Source organism: Zalophus californianus, chromosome 6 (assembly GCF_009762305.2).
Source record: "Zalophus californianus isolate mZalCal1 chromosome 6, mZalCal1.pri.v2, whole genome shotgun sequence".
NCBI lineage: Eukaryota > Metazoa > Chordata > Mammalia > Carnivora > Otariidae > Zalophus > Zalophus californianus.
Genome location: NC_045600.1, coordinates 36,455,259 through 36,477,019, shown reverse-complemented (window position 1 = coordinate 36,477,019; position 21,761 = coordinate 36,455,259). Strand labels below are relative to the sequence as shown.

At 34.5% G+C, this 21,761-nt stretch overlaps 2 protein-coding genes across 2 annotated transcripts in view; both read right to left on the bottom strand.

Annotated features, from left to right (window-relative positions):
* Positions 1-21,761, bottom strand: part of WDR89 (WD repeat domain 89) — a 106,479-nt gene that overhangs the window by 65,614 nt on the left and 19,104 nt on the right. The window lies entirely within an intron of this gene.
* Positions 7,980-21,761, bottom strand: part of SGPP1 (sphingosine-1-phosphate phosphatase 1) — a 33,674-nt gene continuing 19,892 nt past the window's right edge. Inside the window, exons 2-3 of the mRNA XM_027568957.2 lie at positions 18,604-18,693; positions 7,980-10,433 (exon numbers count right to left, since the gene is read on the bottom strand). Of these exons, the coding sequence (XP_027424758.1) occupies positions 9,882-10,433; positions 18,604-18,693 (642 nt within the window). The 3' untranslated portion in view covers positions 7,980-9,881. The remainder of the gene's footprint in view (positions 10,434-18,603; positions 18,694-21,761) is intronic.

Genomic DNA, 21,761 nt, shown 5'->3' with positions numbered 1-21,761 from the left:
GGGAGATGGTAGTGGCAAAGTCTGTGATGCTTGAGTTAGATAAATAAGCCATTGTGATTGGAATGGAGTTTGAGTCAAAGAGGTAGGTAGGGCCAGATTATATAGGACCTTGATGACATTGTGAAGGTACTGGGATTTAATTTCAATTACAGATCTTCCTTCACTTAACACAGGTTTATGCTCTGGTAAACCCACTGTTAAGCTGAAAATACCAAAGTCAAAAATGCATTTAATACACTTTAGCCACTGAACATAGTTTAGCATAGCCTACCTTAGAACACATTAGTCTCCAGTTGGGCAAAATCATCCTCAGCACACATTAGTCACCAGCTGGGCAAAATCATCCAACACAAAGCTTATTTTATAATAGGTCGCCTGGGTGGCTCAGTCGTTAAGCATCTGCCTTCAGCTCAGGTCATGATCCTGGGGTCCTGGGATAGAGTCCCACATCAGGCTCCCTGCTCAGCGGGAAGCCTGCTTCTCCCTCACCCTTTGTCTCTCACCGCCGCTTGTGCTCTCTCTTTCTGTTCTCTCTCTCAAATAAAATCTTTAAAATAAGAAATATTTATGACTTGATACTATGCTCTACAACTTTAAAATGTTTTATGTTACAAGGGTCTTATTTTCAAAAATGCAACATGAATCTTCAAGGTTCATACCGAGTTTATGCTTGTAATAAGGTAATTTTACATGCCTTATCCAGCATTCCCTTCTTTTTGTTTTAGTTCTGATGAGATTCCTGAAGATTTTCTTTTTTCTTTTTCATTTACACATCCATCCCCATAGTAAGCAAGTTTTTCAATGAATTATAGAATTACTGAGGTGTTTGGTGTCTACCCTGTCTCTCCCTCTTTTATTTTTTAACAAAGAACTATCTGTTTAGGGTTGATTACAATTCAGAACTATTTGGAGAGTAGGTTGAATTAGGTAATACTTCGAAGTCACTTTAAACCTTGCCATTCAAGGGCACCTGAGTGGTTCAGTCAATTAGTCTGCCTTCGGCTCAGGTCATGATCCCAGGGTCCTAGGATTGAGTCTCACACATCAGGCTCCCCTCTGCCTCTCTCTCTCTCTCTCATGAATAAATAAATAAAATCTTAAACAAAACAAAGAAAACCTTGCCATTCAAATCAATGTTATGACCCTCGTAAAGCAATTAACTCATTGTCTCTTTTTGGAGAAACTTGTAACTTTCTTAAAGGGGTGTATGCAAACTTTTTGTGGACAGGACAAGATATGCTCCCTCAACTCTATTTCTTTAATGGAAATGGATTAAAATTTGTGGTTTTTTTTCTTTAAATTTTAGTAGCCTAGTACAAACAATAGAAATATTCCCTTTGTTTTTACTCAGTCTAATATAGTTTATTAAATTTTAATGTTGAAAGGGATCTTAAAGAATATCAAGTCTAACCTCTTCATTTTATATGTGAGGAAATTGTCTCATAGAAGACAGAGCTAGTGCCTAAAGGTAAATAAAGCAAATTAGAGTCAAAGTCCAAAATAAAGTCAAAACAAAACTTCTGGTCTTTTGATTTCTTCATCTGTAACATACTGGCTTGAATGTGTTTCTTTTATTCCACAAACCTATTTTGTCACTGTGTTTTAGAGAGAACAGACACAGAATGGAAACATGAAAGTCAATACCAGTTTGGCACTAGCATCTTCACGCAGGATGGAATTCCTACACAAAAATTTTCACAAGAATGGACAAAAGAGTTGTGTAAAGTGTCAGGGTCAGGATGTGAGAAAAACCGCTCCTTGCAAGCCCAAAATCTGAAGTGAGCTTTATGAGATATTAACATCTCATGACATGGAATGCATTAAAGCCCCCCCCCCCCCCGCAAAAAACAGAAGTCTATAATCTTTCCTTTCTACTTACAAAACCATCTCATGGAACAGTCAGCCACGTTTCTTTGGAATGAGAATTTCAAATGAATGATGTATATGGAATGCCTATATTTACAGATCTGTAATAGCTATTAACATGTTTGAGGGCTAACTGTAAGGTAAATATGGTCATTATGTCTTTTTAAAATAAGTCACACATACCCTTAATGAGGAAGTCAGGAGCCTTCTTGAACAACAATGTTGAATCAGGAAAATTAGGTGGTTATGGCTTTATTGCGGATTACCTCACACATGGGAAACATATTTTGGTGTCTGTGATTCTACTAGCAAACACCCTTTCTATACTCACCTCACAATCTTCATGTCTCAAGCAGTTGGGGTTAGTCATATATGTGATAGGTTCTGACCGCAATCCATAGACGAAATGTTAGTCTCAGTATGGTGGGATATGAAATAAGTTGAAGAACACCAACATTATTCTCAGAGCATGGCTGGAAATCCCAGAGTGAGTCCCCTGGGAGGCAGTTCTCACTGAAGAACCCACCAAGTCTCCTTTTAGCTGGTCTGCAGCCTCTCCCTTATCCTCACGACCCATTTCCTCATGGTCTGTTAGCAGGTTTCTGGGTATAACATTAGTTTGTTTTACATCCCTCTAGTTGGGGTTTGGAAGGCAAGGAGCGTATAACTTCGTATTCAAAGTTCTCAGCTCACTGGGGGCTTCCTCCTCTCAATAACTGCAACTACAGCGTTCATGATCTCATGTTACCCAAATTCAAGGCCTTCGGCTTCTTCCTATTAAATCCAAGGTTAATATATGAAATTGCCTTTTCTTCTTAATAAGTAAACAAAACTCAAAGCAAAACACATAAGTCTTTTTATCACAGATTTAAAAAAAAAAAAACAAGAAACAAATACTTATCTATCAAAAATAGTTTTGATTACCTTCAAGTTGGGTGTAATTTCATCCCTAAGCTAAGTGCGTAATAAATAGTGCAGCTCTTCTACTGGTAAAGAAAGGCAACACTTCATTATGTATACTCATTGTTTATTAACCATTTTAACAAACCTTTCAGCTTTATATCCTACTGTTCCCTTGCAGGTACCTTGATGCTCCACACAGACTGCCATGCAATTGTTTGCTAAACATGTCTAACACTTTCCCATCTCTGTGCTTTGGTTCATCCCATTTCTTCTACCAAAAATGTATCTTCTGCCCCACCACACTGCTCTTAGCCCACCAGAATTTTATTTCACTTAGGACTGTTCAACAGGGGCGCCTGGGTGGCTCAGTTGGTTAGGCGTCTGCCTTGGGCTCAGGTCATGATCCCAGGACATCAGGCTCTGTGCTCAGGGCGGTGCCTGCTTCTCCCTCTCCCTATGCCCGCCACTCACCCTGCTTGTGCTCTCTCTCTCATCCAAATAGATGGATGAAATCTTAAAAAAGAAAAAACTGTTCAACAGTGTATCATAAAGTTATAGTCTGCCTGACTGTAATTAAGAAGATCGTGCATAATTACAGGCATACCTCATTTTGCTTCTCACAGATATTGTGGGTTTTTACAAATTGAAGGTTTGTGGCAACCCCGTGCCAAGCGACTCAATCAGTGCTATTTTTCCAGCAGCATTTGTTCACTTTGTGCCTGTGTGTCACATTTTGGTCATTCTTGCGGTATTTCAAACTTTTTCATTATGATGATGATGATGATCAGTGATTAGGACTCGCTGAAAGCTCAGATGATGGTTAGCATTTTTTAGCCATAAGGTATTTTTAAATTAAGGTATGTACATTGTTTCCTTAGATGTAATGCTATTGGACACTTAATAGAGTACAGTATAGTGTAAACATAACTTTTATATGCACTGGGAAACCAAAAATTGATTTGACTCACCTTATGGTGAAATTCACTTAATCGCAGTAGTCTGTAACCAAACCTGCAATATGTCTGAAGTATGCCTGTGTCTGCTAATAATATTATAGATTTGTGAATTTGATAAAAAGTTGCCATGTATGAGCTCTAAGATCCCATATAGTCTAAAATATTTTATAATTCTGTAATTCCCCTTAACATATATAACAGTGGGAAAATGTAGACTATTTTTAGTAAAGTTAGAAAAATACTTCAGATGTAAATACTGTATTTAGGTTTATAATAATTAATGATACTTATAAATTAAGTTATATGTTAATTTTAAAAAATTTACAACTTGTGTCCATAAATAATTTAAATAAGATTTTGGGAATATATTGCCAAGAGAAATATGTTTTAAATGTTTATCCTGTAACGCTATTTGAAACATTTTGCAGAGTAGAAAATGTTGAGGAGGGAGTATTCAGTTTTTTTTATGTTTACTATTTCAAGATTGTTATCACAGTATTTCAATCAGAAATGAGCAAAAGTAACACTATTCATTAAAATGAGTTTGGTGAGGGGCACCTGGGTGGCTCAGTTGGTTAAGCGTCAGCCTTCAGCTCAGGTCATGATCCCAGGGTCCTGGGATGGAGCCCTGCATTGGGCTCCTTGCTCAGAGGGGAGCCTGCTTCCCCCTCTACCCTTGCTCATGCTCTCTCCTGCTCTCTCTCTCTCTCAAATAAATAAAATCTTAAAAAAATAAAATAAAATGATTTTGGTGATTTTTATCCCTAAATCAACCCAGATAAAAAGGTGGGGGAGGGGAAAAGACCCTTTAAATATTAGGGGAATTAGAATCCATTTTATTGCCAACCAGCCCCCAACCGAGTCCCATAAATCTGGGCCTGGAGACCTTTGGAATCTAGGGGAACCTTTTAACTGTGCTAAGTAAAAACTGACATTTAAGCCTTGAATATATCTCATCTATATTGGAATTAAAAATATCATTTTAGTTATAAAAATCAGATTGTGAAGTAGTTGATTATGTGAAAAATTAAAGATCAACCGTACAAAGTAATATTCTCAAGAATAATAAATTTATATAGCTTATTACTAGAAACTAAAGTTATATCTTTTTATATACAGAATATTTTCTTTCAGATTTGCTTTTTTTTTTTTTTTAAAGATTTTACTTATTTATTTGACAGAGAGGGAACACAAGCAAGGGGAGTGGGAGGGGGAGAAGCAGGCTTCCCGCTGAGCAGGGAGCCCGATGCGGGGCTGGATCCCAGGACCCTGGGATCATGACCTGAGCCGAAGGCATATGCTTAACAACTGAGCCACCCAGGCGCCCCATCAGATTTGCTTTTAAGGAAAACAAAAATAGTATAAAATAATAAAAATAAATAATAAAATAAATTTGGATACAAATCACATTTTATTTACCAGGGCATTGTAGTAATTACAGGCAAAACATTTCAAGAATCTAAATTATCCTTTAAATATTTGCATGAAAAGTGACAAAATTCCTACCAGATAAGTTGGAAGCATTTATTTACAACCTAAACTTTTAAAAATAGCTAAAACGAGTAAAAGGCTATTATATTATTTTTAACTTTTTTAGATCATTGATCTCTTTGAGGATCTGATGGAAGTTGTAGAATTTTTCCCCCAGAAAAATGCACATACTAAAGCCTGTCTATGGACTATTTATTCAACATATATTAGTTGAATGCCTCCTGTGTCCCAGCGACCCAGAAGTAAACAGAAGCACAAGCTACTTTTGCTCATGGAGTTTACATCATAGAGATGAAGACAAAAAATTTGCAAAGTCAATAATCCATAATTACAGGTTATGATATGTGCCATACTGGATTTCATTTAAGAGAACCCCTAATATAGGACAAGGGATAAACCTCAAATCTGAAGAGGTAATACTACTATGGTAATTTTTTTTTAAAGAATCCATTTTAGGGCGCCTGGGTGGCTCAGTTGGTTAAGCGACTGCCTTCGGCTCAGGTCATGATCCTGGAGTCCCGGGATCGAGTCCCACATCGGGCTCCCTGCTCAGCAGGGAGTCTGCTTCTCCCTCTGACCCTCTTCCCTCTCGTGCTATCTCTCATTCTCTCTCAAATAAATAAAATCTTTAAAAAAAATAAAGAATCCATTTTATATCTCATAAGATGTCATGTAACAAAGAAAACTTGAAAAATATGTATGAAATCAAATACTACAAACAGCATAATAGGTGAGTGTATGAACTTTTAAAACCTGAGATAATGGACTTTGTGACATAGTTGAATGCTGTTGCAGACAGCAGGATATAATCTGTTAGTATAGTTCATAAAGCAATTTTACAATTCATTCGGCTTTCAGAAAATCAGGGGTAACCTCCTAAAGTGCAAACATATTCTGTCATATCCTATTGCTTGCAATGCTAGGGGCTGGGCTTTTTAAACTTATCCATGGAAAATGCACCAAGACTAAAGATGATGAAAGGAAAAAGACAATTAGGAAATACCAGCTAGTTGAGGTTAACAAGTTAGTGTTTATTTCTGTAAACATTTTTATTTAAAAAAATGTTTCTTCCATTTTTCTTTGAATTTTCCCTCTGTGTGTCTAACAAGGAAGTCATGCTTTGTTTATAAAGGTCTGTAGTGATTTGGTGGGCTGAAAAATGAAGAGTTTTCTAAAATGTCCTTTATAGTTAGCATGTTAACACTTACTTTTATTGTGCTTACAGCTTATGTAACCACTATTAAAATTCAAATGTAAAGAGATTTCTTTTTAACTTATGTATACTACAGAAGAAACTGGAAGAACATGACGAGAATTTGACAAAATATCCTGCCATGGTACGATCCACTATGTCCAATTACAGTACTCTTCTCAAACTACTGCTTGTTCCCTTTCTCAAAAAATCTCCTTAGCAAACAATAAAAACTCCCTTCAGAAAAACTAATTCAGCTATAAAGTTGAATTTTATTTTTCTTAAAGATTTTTTTAGAGAGAAGGCACATGCAAGTGGGGGGAGGGGCAGAGGGAGAGGGAGAGAAGCAGACTCCCCAACTTGGGCTTCATCTCAGGACCCCGAGATCATGACCCCAGCCAAAACCAAGAGTCAGACGCTTAATGGACTGACCCACCCAGGTGCCCCTAAAGTTGAATTTTAAAAATTGGTTCTTACTCATGTCCAGATTAAACAGGTTTTAAATCTAGAGAAGACATTCTTTGTTAACAAAAATGAAATTGCTTTGCCAATAAAAAATCTTTGCTGTATAAAATTGTGTTATCATATACTCAAAATAAAAACATTCTAGAATTTACTCATCCTTATGGAATGTTTTATGAAAATTTTCTTTTAAATTATACTTGTATCACTGAATTTTTATGTTGTCTTTGAAAGAAACATTTAATAAAGATTATATATAAAGAAAGCTAGTAAATAAAAATAATTATGTAAATCTACTGTAGTAGCATTGCTTTATCTTAGGTCTTAAAATGAGTTTCTGGCAGACCTAGTTTTGCAATTCATGGCATTTTATCTTTTTTTTTTTAATTAGGCTCCACCCCCAACGTGGGGCTTGAACTCACAACCCTGAGATTAAGAGTGCTCTACCTACTGAGCCAGCCAGCCCCCCCCATCACGGCATTTTAAAATTACAAAATGAAATGTCCATATATTTATACAGCTTGAAAAAAATACTTATTCCTAATATTATGTTTAATTCCTGAAACAATGAATTAGCAAAGTCAACTACCTATAATACTATTGGCCACAGAGTTTGCTGAAACATATTTTATTCATAAGTTTCTTTAAAAAAAAAAGATTTTGTTTATGTATTTATTTTAGAGAGTGAGCAAGCATGAGTGAGGGGAGGGAGCGGGAGAGGGACAGAATCTCAAGCAGACTCCTGCTGAGCATGAGTCTAATGGTGGGGCTGGATCTCATGACCCTGAGATGATGACCTGAGCCAAAACCAAGAGTTGGATGCTTAACTGTCTGAGCCATTCAGGAACCCCTATTCATAAGTTTCTTAAAGAAATATTATGAAACTTTTCACTAATAAAAGTACAGTGTCAGAATGATCATAATTGAAGCTCAAAGTCAGCTGGAACCCTAAAGAATTTTTTCAGTGTCTTCTCTTTCTGAAAACAGCACTTTGATTTTGAATAAAATGCTTCAGAGGAAAAGCCTGCTAGCATGAAAATCCTAGGCATTTTTATAAATCTCTATCAGATAATACAGAGACAAATGCATAGAAGGCAAACAAAACACCCTTCAATTCTGAATTTGGCTTTTATTTTAAAATACACTTAGCATGGAACTATTATAGGACAGAAAGTAATAAACCACAAAGAAATGGAATATTTTCAAATACCTTTTAAGCTAGATATAAAAATTAATAAGATAGCATAGACCCAAATTATGGGAAATAGTCCCTAAAATTCATTAAACACATTTTGAGAGAAAAGTTCTTTGCACATTTTCCAACGTACCGATATGTTCCTAAGTGCCTTCGTTTCCTACTAATAGGTAAAGGTTCCAAATTTAGTTGCTTTATTTAAAATTATCAGATTCAGTGTTGGTAAAAAGTACCATGTCCCTAAATTCTCAATCAGAATTATAAAAATATGAGCTTAAATAGTTATGCTGTCCAAAATAGAAACATCTTAAGTGATAATTCTGGATAATCAGACAGATATTGCACTAAAGTCAGTAATTCCATACCTGATGCTCATTTATATGGAAAGTTAATTCTCTTCTTTATGAAAAACTTACTACAAATAAACTTAATGTTAACCTAACTACAATTACACTTCAAAATATAAAGGCACAGACCGAAGAATAAAGAATAGTTTAATACAATACCCAAATTTTCCACTGTGAAAATAATAAAAATTGAAAAAATAATAGGATCTGAAATACTGATACTTTTCGATTTTATAATTTATCTTAAGTAGCTAATAAATGGGTATTAAAAGTTAACACTGCTAAATCCAATCCTTTCCAAATAATTTAGAAAAACGGTTTGTTTACAAATGAAGCATGTGCATTGTCCCATCTATAAATTTCAATTACATTTCCATTCATTGGAAATATCTACCTGCAGTATAAACAATCAAGACAATGTACAAAAAATATATCTTGTTCCTATAACTTACAATGCACAGAAAAATACCTACAAAAATGGAAATATTTATCCATTCAGCTTCCCAATAAATTAGTGAGAAAGTTTAGCCCATTCCACATTTCTTTCCAAACAAAGGCTAAAGAATTGAGGGTGGCTTACTTCTAGCCCTGTTAGTTTGACATGTATTTTAAAAATATTTGCCTGATTATATGTAACTTAAGATAAAGTTAGCATCTTCTTTTTATATCACAGTATACATGGCATTTCTTAATTCAGCAACAGAAAGGCACAATTAGCAAGCAATAAAATTCAGTACCTGAATTATTAAATTGATGTCCAGAACAACTGCAAATAAAGTACATTCAACACAGTGTAAAGAACTTAAAAAAAAAAAGGAATAAAAAAACTTTTTTTTTCTGAATTTCTGAAAATTTGGTCCATTAAAAATGCCTCCCATGTTCAACATCATGGGTAACATGAAAGGTGATGGCAGTGTAAAAAGAGGCAGTAAATCATTATGTGGTGGCATATGAATTCTGGCCTAGTAATTATGCAATTCAATTAGGAAATGGCTCCCATAGTAAATAAATGTTAAATATATCTGTTAATAACAATGTGCCTATATTAAGTCCAGATATACAGGTACACTGTTTGCATATTATTATTGATTTTATAATACAGCCCCACAGTTTAAAATAACTTAGGTATATTATTTCACATATAACACATATTAGATACATAATTGTATATTATGTATCTTAATATATATTACATATAACTCCAATTCATAACAGCATAAAACTCTCCAAACATTACATGAACATTCTAAATGGATACTTATCATTTTCTCCCTGTTAAAATAGCTCAGCTCACCTAAAACAATATCTGGATGTGCAATGATAAAATGCACTGACTCTTACAACTTTACTTAAATAATTATTTAAGTTAAATTTCTGCAAAAGCCTAACTCTGATTTGGCTTTTAACTAGAATATATTTTTAGATATTGGTAACTGATACCCTCCTTTCTTACAAACAGTATTTCTCCATCAAGAGATACCAATAAAGAAAAATATGTAAGGAATCAAAAATGTGATAGAGAAACCAACCATTCCATAGGTAATATACCGATAAGGAAGTTCAACTTCCATGTGTTGTCTTGCTTTTCGAACATCATCACATGGTATATTAAAGATTTTACAGGCTAAGGGTATGGTGATCTTTTTCATTATATCTCTGACTATTAGTACAAATACCATCCCGATGAGAATCCGCAATATGGCTTTTCCACACAGAGTCACAGTAATGGGGGGCCTAGCTAATGGTAGAATATCCAGAGAAGGATCTAATATTAGACCCAGATTATAGGTAACATGAGATCCACACGCAATTCCAGCACCACTTCCTAGAATCTCAGCTGTGTCTCCTCGGGATGTACTCCAGGTGTCAAGAGTGAAAGAAAAGATCCCCAAAGCTAAGTGAAGCCCGATGATGATTAATGGAGCATATTTGTGAGTTTGATTGAAGTTGTCAATCAGGTCCACAAATGGATAGAAGATAGCTAAGATTAAAATGGTATATAGGAATCCAGCAATAATATCCTGGGAAAAGAGAAGAGTTGTTTAGTATAATACTGTTTTTGACATTTAAAAATATATATTTCACATTTGAAATGTTAATAAATTTTTAAAATGTCACATTTTCAAAGTAAACTTTACTGACCATATAAGTAATAAGACTTTTAGTGATAATAAAAAGATCAATTTGACAATAATAATGAAAGTACTGTTTTCATAATTCTACCTTTTTATAAATTAACTACATATATACTATATAAAAATTTGTATTTAAATCCCCAACAATAAACTATGCCTAAATTGTGTAGTTTTGATTTCTGGGGGGAAAAAAAAAGACTAACAGCTGACGCTTAAACAACGTGAGGATAAGGAGTACCAACCCCCAACACAGTGAAAAATTCACATAAATTCACAGTGGAAAATTCACTTTGACTCCCCCAAACCTTAACTGATAGCCTACTGTTGACCCGAAGCCTTAACCGACAGCTGTGTGATTATACAGTTTATCCATTTTCCCACTGATGGTCATTTAAGTGGTTTACAGATTTTGGATTAGTTTATTGGTTATGGTTGAGCTCTTGAGCTCAAGTGCTTTCTTAATTGGTATCTGTTCTTAAGCCAACCAGGGATACTATAAACAGTGCTACTACATTCTTGGTTTCAGTGTTGCCTGGTATGGGTCTGCAAGTTTCCTAGGAACAGAATGGCAGAATCATAGGATAAATGCATGTTCAATTTTATAAGACAATAAAAAATTTTCCAAAATGTTTATAAAAATTTACATCCCATCAGTTGTTGGTATTTCTTGATGTTTAATTAGATTTTCCTGATTATTATCTTTTCATAAGTTTATGGGTTATTCCTTTTCTGTGTAATGTATATTTGTGTCTTTTTGCAGCTGTTCTTTTAGATTTTCTCTTTTCTTGCTGATTTACATGATTTTTTTCAGATGGTCTATAAATCCTTTATATAAAATCTTTTATCAATAATATGTTCTGTAAGCATCTTTTTTTGGATTTTGTGGCCTGCCTTTTCATTTTCTTTATGGCATCTTTTGATGAACAGAGGTTCCTAATTTTAATGTCATATTTATCATTATTTCTTTTTTAAGAAAGCCTTCCTGCCACAAGATCCATAAAGGTATGTTATTCAAAAGTTTTGAAGTTTTGAAGTTTGCCTTTTACACTTACTCCCAAATTCCTGCCATTGTACTCACTGTGCAGCAGTTCTATAAAAACTTTATCATGGATCAGCAAAGTCAACTGCACAATGCATTGTTCTAAACAATATAAAATTCTAAATCAGAATATTATGAAAATAAGAATAGCTAAAAATAGAGACAATTACTAAAGAGAGTAAGAACTGCATATGCAGCTAAAAATTTTGAGGAAATTATCCTTTTTACCACCACCTTCCTAGGAAGCTTAGCACGTTGTAAACACTCAAATATTTACTGGAGGAATGAATAAATGAATCCTTTACAGGAATTTATCTATTCTAACAAAATCTACTAAATCACTTGAAAGTGAATATCTTTACTCTTTTTTTCAACAATTACAACTATCATTAGGAAAGCATTTTTAAAATTTATTTCTATATAGAATAAGTTTTCGTGGATATTTTCCGATGCTAAAATATGAAAGGAGATTATTTAAAAGGAATTGTGTTCTCTTTATATAAGTGCTTTTATAGTAGGCGAAAGAAAGATATAATCACTTAGCAAAATGTTTATGAAAGTATGAACTAAGACAATAAATATCACTTGTGGGCACCTGGGTGGCTCAGTTGGTTGGGCGACTGCCTTCGGCTCAGGTCATGATCCTGGAGTCCCAGGATCGAGTCCCGCATCGGGCTCCCTGCTCAGCGGGGAGTCTGCTTCTCCCTCTAACCCTCCTCCCTCTCATGCTCTATCTCATTCTCTCTCTCAAATAAATAAAATCTTAAAATAAATAAATAAATAAATATCCCTTGTGTATTCAAACTCCTTAGAAGGACATATAGAGCATTTCACATCTGGCTTCTGTCTAGCCTAATGCTTCAGTGGAGCATGTGACTCTTCATCTCAGGGTTTTGAGTTCGAGCCCCATGTTGGGTACAGAGATTACTTAAAAATAAAAAAACCTTAAAAGTAAAAATAATGCTTCATGCCAGATCCCATAATGAATTTATAGACTATTTTCTGTCATCTCGGAATTACCTTTCCTTCTATATTTTAGGCAAACCATTACATCATACCCTTTGAGATTCTGCTCAGGCATCTATCGCCTCCATAAACTTTCTCTTCCTACTCCATAATAAGGAATTTCCTCCTCTTTACCTCCATGGCATCTCCTACAAACCTGCTACAACAGTTACCACATTTCTTTGCTTTCTATTTTTACCAGAAAACCAAAGGTTCACAACTCCTGTGCCCTTTAAAAATCGCTCAGGAACTTTACAAATATTGATGCCTGGGCTAATCCTCAGAGATTTTGAGTGAATTGAAGTGGGAGTAGCATCAATTTTTTTTTTTTTAAAAAGCTCCCCAGTGATTCCATTTTGCAGCCGCAGTTGAGAATCACTATATTACATATTTATATTACATATTACATGTTTAGTGATTTCTCAAAGGCAAAGACTTTATCTTATTTATACATATATACCCAATGGCTGGCACACAGGAAGCAGGCAATATTTGGTTAGTTAAACTGAGACAGAGTAATTCTTTAGACTCATCATATTGATTATATGATCTTGCTTGATAAGAACTCTGTAAGAGAAATAGATGAAACTTCTTTCAACTTATTTCAATAAGTAGATGAAACTAATTTTTTTTTAACTTAGGCTAAAGACATTTTCAGGGAATAATATTTTCTATACTGAAGATACTGTTGTAATACTTTATTTTTAGTGTCATATTTGATCCTCACAAACACCCTGATATGTCTCACCAATCTTATTTTGCTCTTTTGTCCCCAGAATATTAAAAGTGTCTTTTGTCCCCTTTCAAGGAATCCAAATTTGATAAAAATTTATGGTTACCTTAATTACCAGTTTTTAAATAAAGAAAACTGGACTACTGTCATAGAGCTAGGTATTTAATCTCATAAATTGAAGGTGCTCAATACATTTGTTGAAAAAAAAATATTCTCAGCATTAGGAATTAAATATTGGAGTGAAAATCTAAATTTTCAACATTTTTTTGAACATGAGGTCTTCCATGAAAATTCACTGATACAACTAAAAGTTACCTAAGAATTCTTATTAATTGAATTTTACTGCAGTTACTCAGAGATTCCAGAAGTGCCCCAAATTCTGACCATGCTTTTGGATATGGAGCTGTCAAATTATGTGACTGTCAAACCTCTATTCTTCATATTTCAAATCACTAATTGCCAAATAATTACACTTTTATGAGGTCATGTTCCTTTGGTTGCTCTCTTACCCTTTCTTCCCTGCCTTATAATCAAAGGCACAGGTCTTGTGAAATAACAGGATTTTGGCTACCAGGATAAAAGCTGCTGCTTTATTTCTTATTAAATTTCATGACTGATTCAAAATTTTCAGAATATGCTAATGTGGAAGTGTTCTGAGCCTTGTAATTCTCACATAGAATGTGTACCAACTTAGAAGTTTTAAATAAATGACAATGAGTTTTTTACATAAAACCATATATAATACGTAAGGTTAAGTGAAAGGAAGGGTTAATAGCTCTGAAGTTAGCTAATTTTTTTAATTATAGATTTTTCAGACCATAGATAGGCGTACATGTTCATTCCTATAAAATATTTTTTACAGTACCTTAAAAAATGAAAAAAAAATCAATTAAATGACTTGAGACCTTTTTACATTTGATCACTTTTTTCTATTATTACTTAAGTTTTTATTTATTCATTTATTTAAGTAATCTCTACACCCAATGTGGGGTTTAAGCTCACAACCCCAAGATCAAGAGTCACACACTCCTCTGACTGAACCAGCCAGGCGCCCCCTACATTTGATCACTTTTAAGAATTCTTGGGGTGCCTGGGTGGCTCAATCGTTAAGCGTCTGCCTTCGGCTCAGGTCGTGATCCCAGGGTCCTGGGATCGAGCCCTGCATCGGGCTCCCTGCTCAGTGGGAAGCCTGCTTCTCCCTCTCCCACTCCCCCTGCTTGTGTTCCCTCTAGCGTTGTGTCTCTCTCTGTCAAATAAATAAAAATTAAAAAAAAAAAGAATTCTTTAAAGTAATTCATAAAAATTATAATTCTAGAAGTATATTTCAGTATAACACAAAATATCCAATAATTGTTGTCCTCTACTTTTTTTGTAGAGCTCCAGGAATATTAAACTTAGATTGTTAGAAGACTTTCTACAAATCTACCTCCTTTTCAGATTGAGTATTATTTATGATATTACCCTAAGTAGTTAAGGGCAAACTGAACTTCCATGAAACAGAACCAGAAGGAAGGAACAATTGAATTCAGGACATAAACATGACGGCTATCATTGTGATATCAATTTAATGTATAACCTTAAAATGTATACTAAGTGGTTTTAAGCATTATAGCACAAACTATGCAATAAAGAAAAAATGTTAAAGGTAACAAAAAGAACTTAGAATAGCAAATTTTCCAAAAAACCTTAGCAAATAATTTTAGATACCAATTAGTTATAGATAACTTATATGCCCTCAAGTTAATAGATAATACACCTTTGAATGGAATATTCAAGGTTATCAACTTTGTGGTAGAAAATAACAAATACCATAAATTCAATAAAGATTTATTACATATTAAATCTAAAGTTTTATCCTTTTCAGTTCTTCTGATCAGGAAATAGACCTAGAGAGACAGGCTGGTGATTTGCTGAGATTAGTATTCAGGACTCCTGTCATGTCCTAGTGGGTGTTGGGTTTTTTCAATTATAAACATATTCGGAGTCCTACTTCTAATTTCAGTATGCCAGTGATGCCAGCAGTTTCAAACAACAAAATGTATTGTTGGAATGCATTTTATTTCATTATAAAGGCACTATTAAGGAGAGATTTTGGAATGTTTATCTTTAATTAAAATTCAAATTTAGTATGTAATCATTATAGAAAAATTAGAAAATACAGATTAACAATAACAAGTAGTTATTACCCAGGAATAGTCACTATTAAGACTCTCAGTGTTGACTGTTCTAGATCTTTCTTTATAAGATGCTTCTCGTTTTTAGGGCCCCTGGGTGGCTCAGTCGTTAAGCATCTGCCTTCAGCTCAGGTCATGATCCCAGGGTCCTGGGATTGAGCCCCACATCGGGCTCCCTGCTTGGCGGGAAGCCTGCTTCTCCCTCTCCCATTCCCCCTGCTTGTGTTCCCTCTCTCGCTGTGTCTCTCTCTGTCAAATAAATAAATAAAATATTTTTAAAAAAAAGATGTTTCTCGTTTTTTGGGGTGTTTGGTTGGTTTGGTTTATTTCTTGTTACGAAAGTGGGTTTGAGGGGTATGTACTACTTTATAATCTCATCTTTTTAAAAAGACTTTCCACATATAGACATATAAACTTTCAGTACAATTTTGGGTAAATGGATTTACAACACATTCATAATTTTACTAATGTAGAAACAAAATAGAAGTTTGACAAGTACCCAGTCTAGTAACTTAAAATGGCCTGCGTTTTTATGAATTTAAATTCTGAGAGATAGGTTTTAATAATAAATAAAGAAAAAACAGATGTAGTAACTCCTCTATACTTTTCATGGAATTAAGAAAATCAATTTATGAAGGTAGGTAGATGTTGAAAATAAACTAGGCTGTTGCTCTTTGTGTTGTAACAATAACAAAGCTTATGGCAAATAGTGAATGAAGTGTACATTATAAATTATTTAGAACACATTATCAGAATTCTCTTATGTTAATGAAGACATCCACTTAGATAATATGGTATCTAAGCACCTACTGGCAACTTGTAGGGCACACACTGCCTACCTATAGTTCCATACTAATTTCACAATAAATAGTAAGATACAAATTATGGCTAAGAAAATAGTTCAAAACACAGGTAATTTACTGAAACATTAAAATATAGGAAAAAGCAAAAATTGTGGGAATACATTAGATCCATAATGTAAAAAAAGGGGGTGTTCATTATAGGTATAATTTCATACATCAACTATGATCAATGTATTACTGATTAGGAAAAATTGTGGTCATAACACAGGGCATAATTTACATGTTTGCAAGTTACCCATGATTTTACTTTTAAAAGGAAAACAAAAATTTGTAATACTACACATAATAAAATTCAGTAGCTAGTCTGAATAAAACTGATGAAACATTCTATGGGACAAGAAGGTTTTTGAATAAAGGACTAGGGTTATCAGATGCATGATCTAAAAAATAATACATCAATATTGTTTTTACATCAGCTGATTTAAAAATAGACATCCAGTATGTAAAAACTGAATGGAACTCAGCTTGAATATTTGACCAATCCACTAAACATCTGTTTTTTAAAGAACACATCTTTTAGATTATATATTCAATATAATCAGATTCTTATTACTCTTTTTATTATGATAATGAACCTAGGGGTAATATAATCTAATATCTTTTCCTTCAAGAAATATCAGGGATCCATTTTTTATCATTCAAAGATGCATAACCATTTGGTAGTTTTTTAGGAATAATATTACTAACTTTTGGGATTGGAAGGAAATAACTAACAAGGCACAGAACTGGATAACATTTTCTCTTGACAAATATTAGATCTGACCTAAAAATATGATACTTGGTTTCATTATAAAATTAGTAGAGATTAGTCAGAATTATATGTAAATTCACAATTCATATTAATACAAATAATTATAAAAAGTTGAACATGAATAATTTGCTTATTAAAATAGTATTTGTGACTTCTGGAAATTTACTAGTAAAGGGGCAGCTTCTGAAGGTAAGCAATCTAAGTAAAAAATAGAAACCCAGTATTTCTACAGCTATGAAACAAGTTAAGTAAATATTTTTATGAGTAGAAAATTCTAAAAGGACAAGAAAAATTTGTAACCGGTTATAAATTTTTGGATTCCATGAGTTAGTTCATATTTACTTTTTTTCTGATCCTTTATCTGCAAAATACATAATACATTCAAAGACTGTACTAAGAGACACCACACTAGATGCAAGGGACAGAGAGAAAACACAGTTACTCTTCTTATGTTGCTTATTGTCTAGTGGGGGTGACGTTAAAAAAAAAAAAGCAATTGCAGTTCAGCCTAAGTGCTGTGCCAGAATTATGCTCAAGATGCTCTGGGCGAAAGGTCACCTAACCAGTCAAGAGAAAGGAAAGATGGGGAATGTTATAAGGCTTTTAGGAGATAAGAACGTTTTTGTGACTCTTAAAGAATGGATAAGATAGTTAGCTAGACAAAGAAAGAGAAAAGGGTATTCCAAGCAGAAGTTACAGCATTCCTAAAGGTATGGAGATAAGAAAACACCATTCACATTTGAGTAAACATAAGTCATTCAGTATGGCATCATATTTGTGTTTTGTAAGTAAACTACAACAGGAGACTAAACACTGTATGGAGTGATGTCAGACTGGAAGTAGGGCTACAAATGAAGCTATTACAGTAATCGGGTGAAGAGATGATGCAAGCTAGAATTAAATGCCAACGGGAAGAGGAGGAAGGGAGGTGAGTAGGCGTGGCTAAAGAGACAGGTACCTTGCTGCTTTTTTTAAATTGAATAGCATTCTCAAAATAAAATAACTGATGTAAGCACAAAAATACTGTTGGGAAAAAGAAGAAAACTAGAATTTAATATGTCAATATAAGTGATTTAAGTTCATGTAGTTTCTAGTCACCGGGTGTTCACTGATTAGAGCTTTCCCTGATTTCTGTATTGTTAGTTTTCACTTCAAGAGGCAGAGAAGAGAATGAGAAGGAAAATCAAACTGAGACTGGAAGGAGGGAGAAACCTTATCCTGAGCATAATATTTGGTTATTTGTGATTGCTGGGAACTGTTTCCACAAAATACATGATTATTAAGTTAAATGTTCACAAAACATCATGTTAATATACATATATATTATATATTAATATATATATTATACACACACATATATTTTTGCAAAATGAAGATTTATAATAATTATTTTCTCAGGTTTCCTGTAAGTTTGAAAATGATTAAAAACTATAAAATTGCCTGTCAATTTCAGAAAAAAACAAAGCACTATGAACACAATGTTTTCCTTACCAGAATGGAGTGCATTCCCATGTAAATTCTACTTAGGCAAACTAGAGAACACCAGCAGGGAATAAGAATCAATCCATATATAAGAGGATACTAAAGGGGAAAAAAAGTAAAATTAGTTAAATAAGTTAGGCTAAATTTAAACAAGGAAATAAAAAACAAATTACTATACCATAAAACTCCACAAAAACAAGAACTGTGTTTTTACTCCCCCCTGTATTCCTAGCACCTAAACCTAAGCATGGCACAGAGCAGACATTCAAGAAATACTTTTGCAGGGGTGCCTGGGTGACTCAGTCGGTTAAATGTCTGACTTTTGATTTCGGCTCAAGTCACAATTTCAGGGTTGTGAGATCGAGCCCTGCTTAAGATTCTCTCTCTCCCTCCCCACCTTCTCTGCCCCGCCCCCCGTTTGTGCTCACTCTCTCCCTCAAAAAAACAAAACTAAACTAAACAAAAACTTTTGCATGACTGAACAAATGAATGAAATCTGGGGTTTCTACACTCTTCATTGTGAGACCTGGCTCATTTTCGTTTCTATAGTAAAGACTTAATCACTGGCATGCTGCAGAAGAAAAACAGGACATATTTTTCATGGAGCTCCAAAATGAAATACCTCTGAGACTGTGCTTGAATCTGATCCATGTAAGTGTCTCTGCTTCCCTGGGGAGGAAGACTGAGCAGTATCTCCCTCTCCGTTCCATCAGTGACTGCTATTTGTAGTTTCTGTTGGTACTGCCCCATCTTGTACTCAATATTCATCACCCTGTAACTGGTTTTCCACTTCTGCCCCTCCACTAAAATTTCAAATGGTAACCTTTTTGAGAATAATTGTGGGGGGATACTGGGATCAGAAAGTCATAAAAAGGGAGAAAACATAAAATGTAGACAACTCTTGGTATCAAAGGCATTAGTGTTAAGACTTGGCTTTGAATCTCCTTATATTAGAAGGAAAGTGGAAATGATGGATGGACACAGTGGCAAGTTTGTAAAGGAAGAAGGAAGGGGACACAGTTGAGCAGTTTATGCCCTATAACTTCAAATTTCTCCGTGAAATTGAAGCCAAGGTGGTTCAACTCAATAAGAAATCAATGTGGTTCAATAAGAAGTGGGGTTGAAAGAAGGGATTTAGTAAGGCTGTAAGAAGAATGGTAAAGATTTAGTACATAGTTGTTTTGATTTGACTTTTCTACTATATTTGACATTGCTACCACTTTCCTGAGAGTCTAAATACCCTTGATTTCCATAGTATCACATTCTGTTTCCTCTTTCACCATCTTTTTTTTTTTTCTGTGTTTCCCACACAAGAGCTTATCTTCCTCTTCTTGTTCCTTAAACACTGACATCAATAAATAAGGATTCTGCCCTTAACAGTTCTTGGTAGTCTCAGCTTTTCTTATTTTTTAACTACTACTTCACATGCTGAAGACCTATCCATTTCCTTGTGTTAAGAACTATATGGCCAGGGGCACCTGGGTGGCTCAGTTGGTTAAGTGACTGCCTTCAGCTCAGGTCATGATCCCGGAGTCCCGGGATCGAGTCCCACATCAGACTCCCTGCTCAGCGGGGAGTCTGCTTCTCCCTCTGACCCTCTCCCCTGTCATGCTCTCTCTCACTCTCTCTCTAATAAATGAAATCTTTCTCTCAAATAAATAAATAAAATCTTAAAAAAAAGATTTAAAAAAAGAAAAAAAAAACTATACGGCCAAGGCCTGCACCTGCACCTTCTACTGCACATATGTCTCTATGGAGTTAATTAAACCCGCTATAGTTCAAACCAATGTCATCATCCTACCACCCAAACTTGTTCCTCCTCTCACATTCCCTATTTCATTTGGAAACCTCATAATCCACATAATAATCTAAATGAGAAACATGAGTTATCCTTGATTCCTTCCTTATCCCTCATATTCAACCGATAATCATGTCTTGCTTATTTCACCTTCTAAATTTTCTTGATTCTATCAGCTCTTTTCCACTCTCCTTAAACTGTCCTTATTCAGATCCTCATAGTTTCTTTTCTAGGCTCTACCTATTTCTCCAGCCATTCTTCCACATGCATGAGGAATTTGGTTAATGGGGCAGACAGACATATAACTATATAATGAGGTAAGTGCTATGAGAGTATACTAAAAATTCTGAGGGATTCTAAGGGATGGGCACTTAACTTAAAGATGTTAACAAAGTCACCCAGATTAAGTAAGATCCAAGTTGTCCTGAGAGATGAGTAGGATTTAATCTTTAGAAAAAAGGAGTACAGGGCAAAAAAGATAAAAGGCACTGTAAACAGCAGGAACACCATGAACAAAGGCTTGTGGGCAAGAAATTGGTTTTCTAGGAGAATAAGCTTACACTCTAGCTGGGGGAAGGCACTAAATAGTGAAGATACAATATGCAAATTATATGATATTTAAAGATATATAAATTACGTAAGATGTGTTAAGTACTATGTGTTCAAATGTGTTAAAGTACTATGGAGAAATACAAAGAGAACAGGTGTTGAAACAGTAATGTTCATCAGATATTCCTTATGCTCCTCTACATTTTCAGGTTCACTTGCAGTTAGATTGGGACTATGTGACTAGTTTAGCCAATGAGCTGAGGAAAAGGACTTATGCCTCTTTCAATCATACTATGATCTCTCTCTTCCTTATAGATGCAACCCTGGAAGCCACAGGCTGATAATGTATCACAATACAGGCAAACTTCCATCAGCCTGGGTCCCTGAAGTCCAGATGGTTTCACTGGTGAATTTTATCAAACATTTTTAAAAATTTTAATATCAACCTTAGGGAATACTTCCTAACTCATTCATGAGGCCATTATTACCCTGCTATCAAAACCAGACAAAAACATCACAAGAAAACTACAGACAAATATCCCTTGTAAATACAGGTGCAAAAATCTTCTACAGAATATTAGCAAACCAAATCCAACAGCTCACTAAAAGTATTATACACCAATATGTATGGTGTGGGATTTATCCCCGAAATGCAAGGGTGGTTCCACAAAGAAAAATCAGTGTAATACATCACACTAATAGAATTAAGAAAAAAATACCCATGATCATCCTTCATAATAAAAGCACTCAAAAAACTAGGAAAGAAGGGAACTTCTTCAACATGATAAAGGGCATTTATAAACTACCTAAAGATAACATA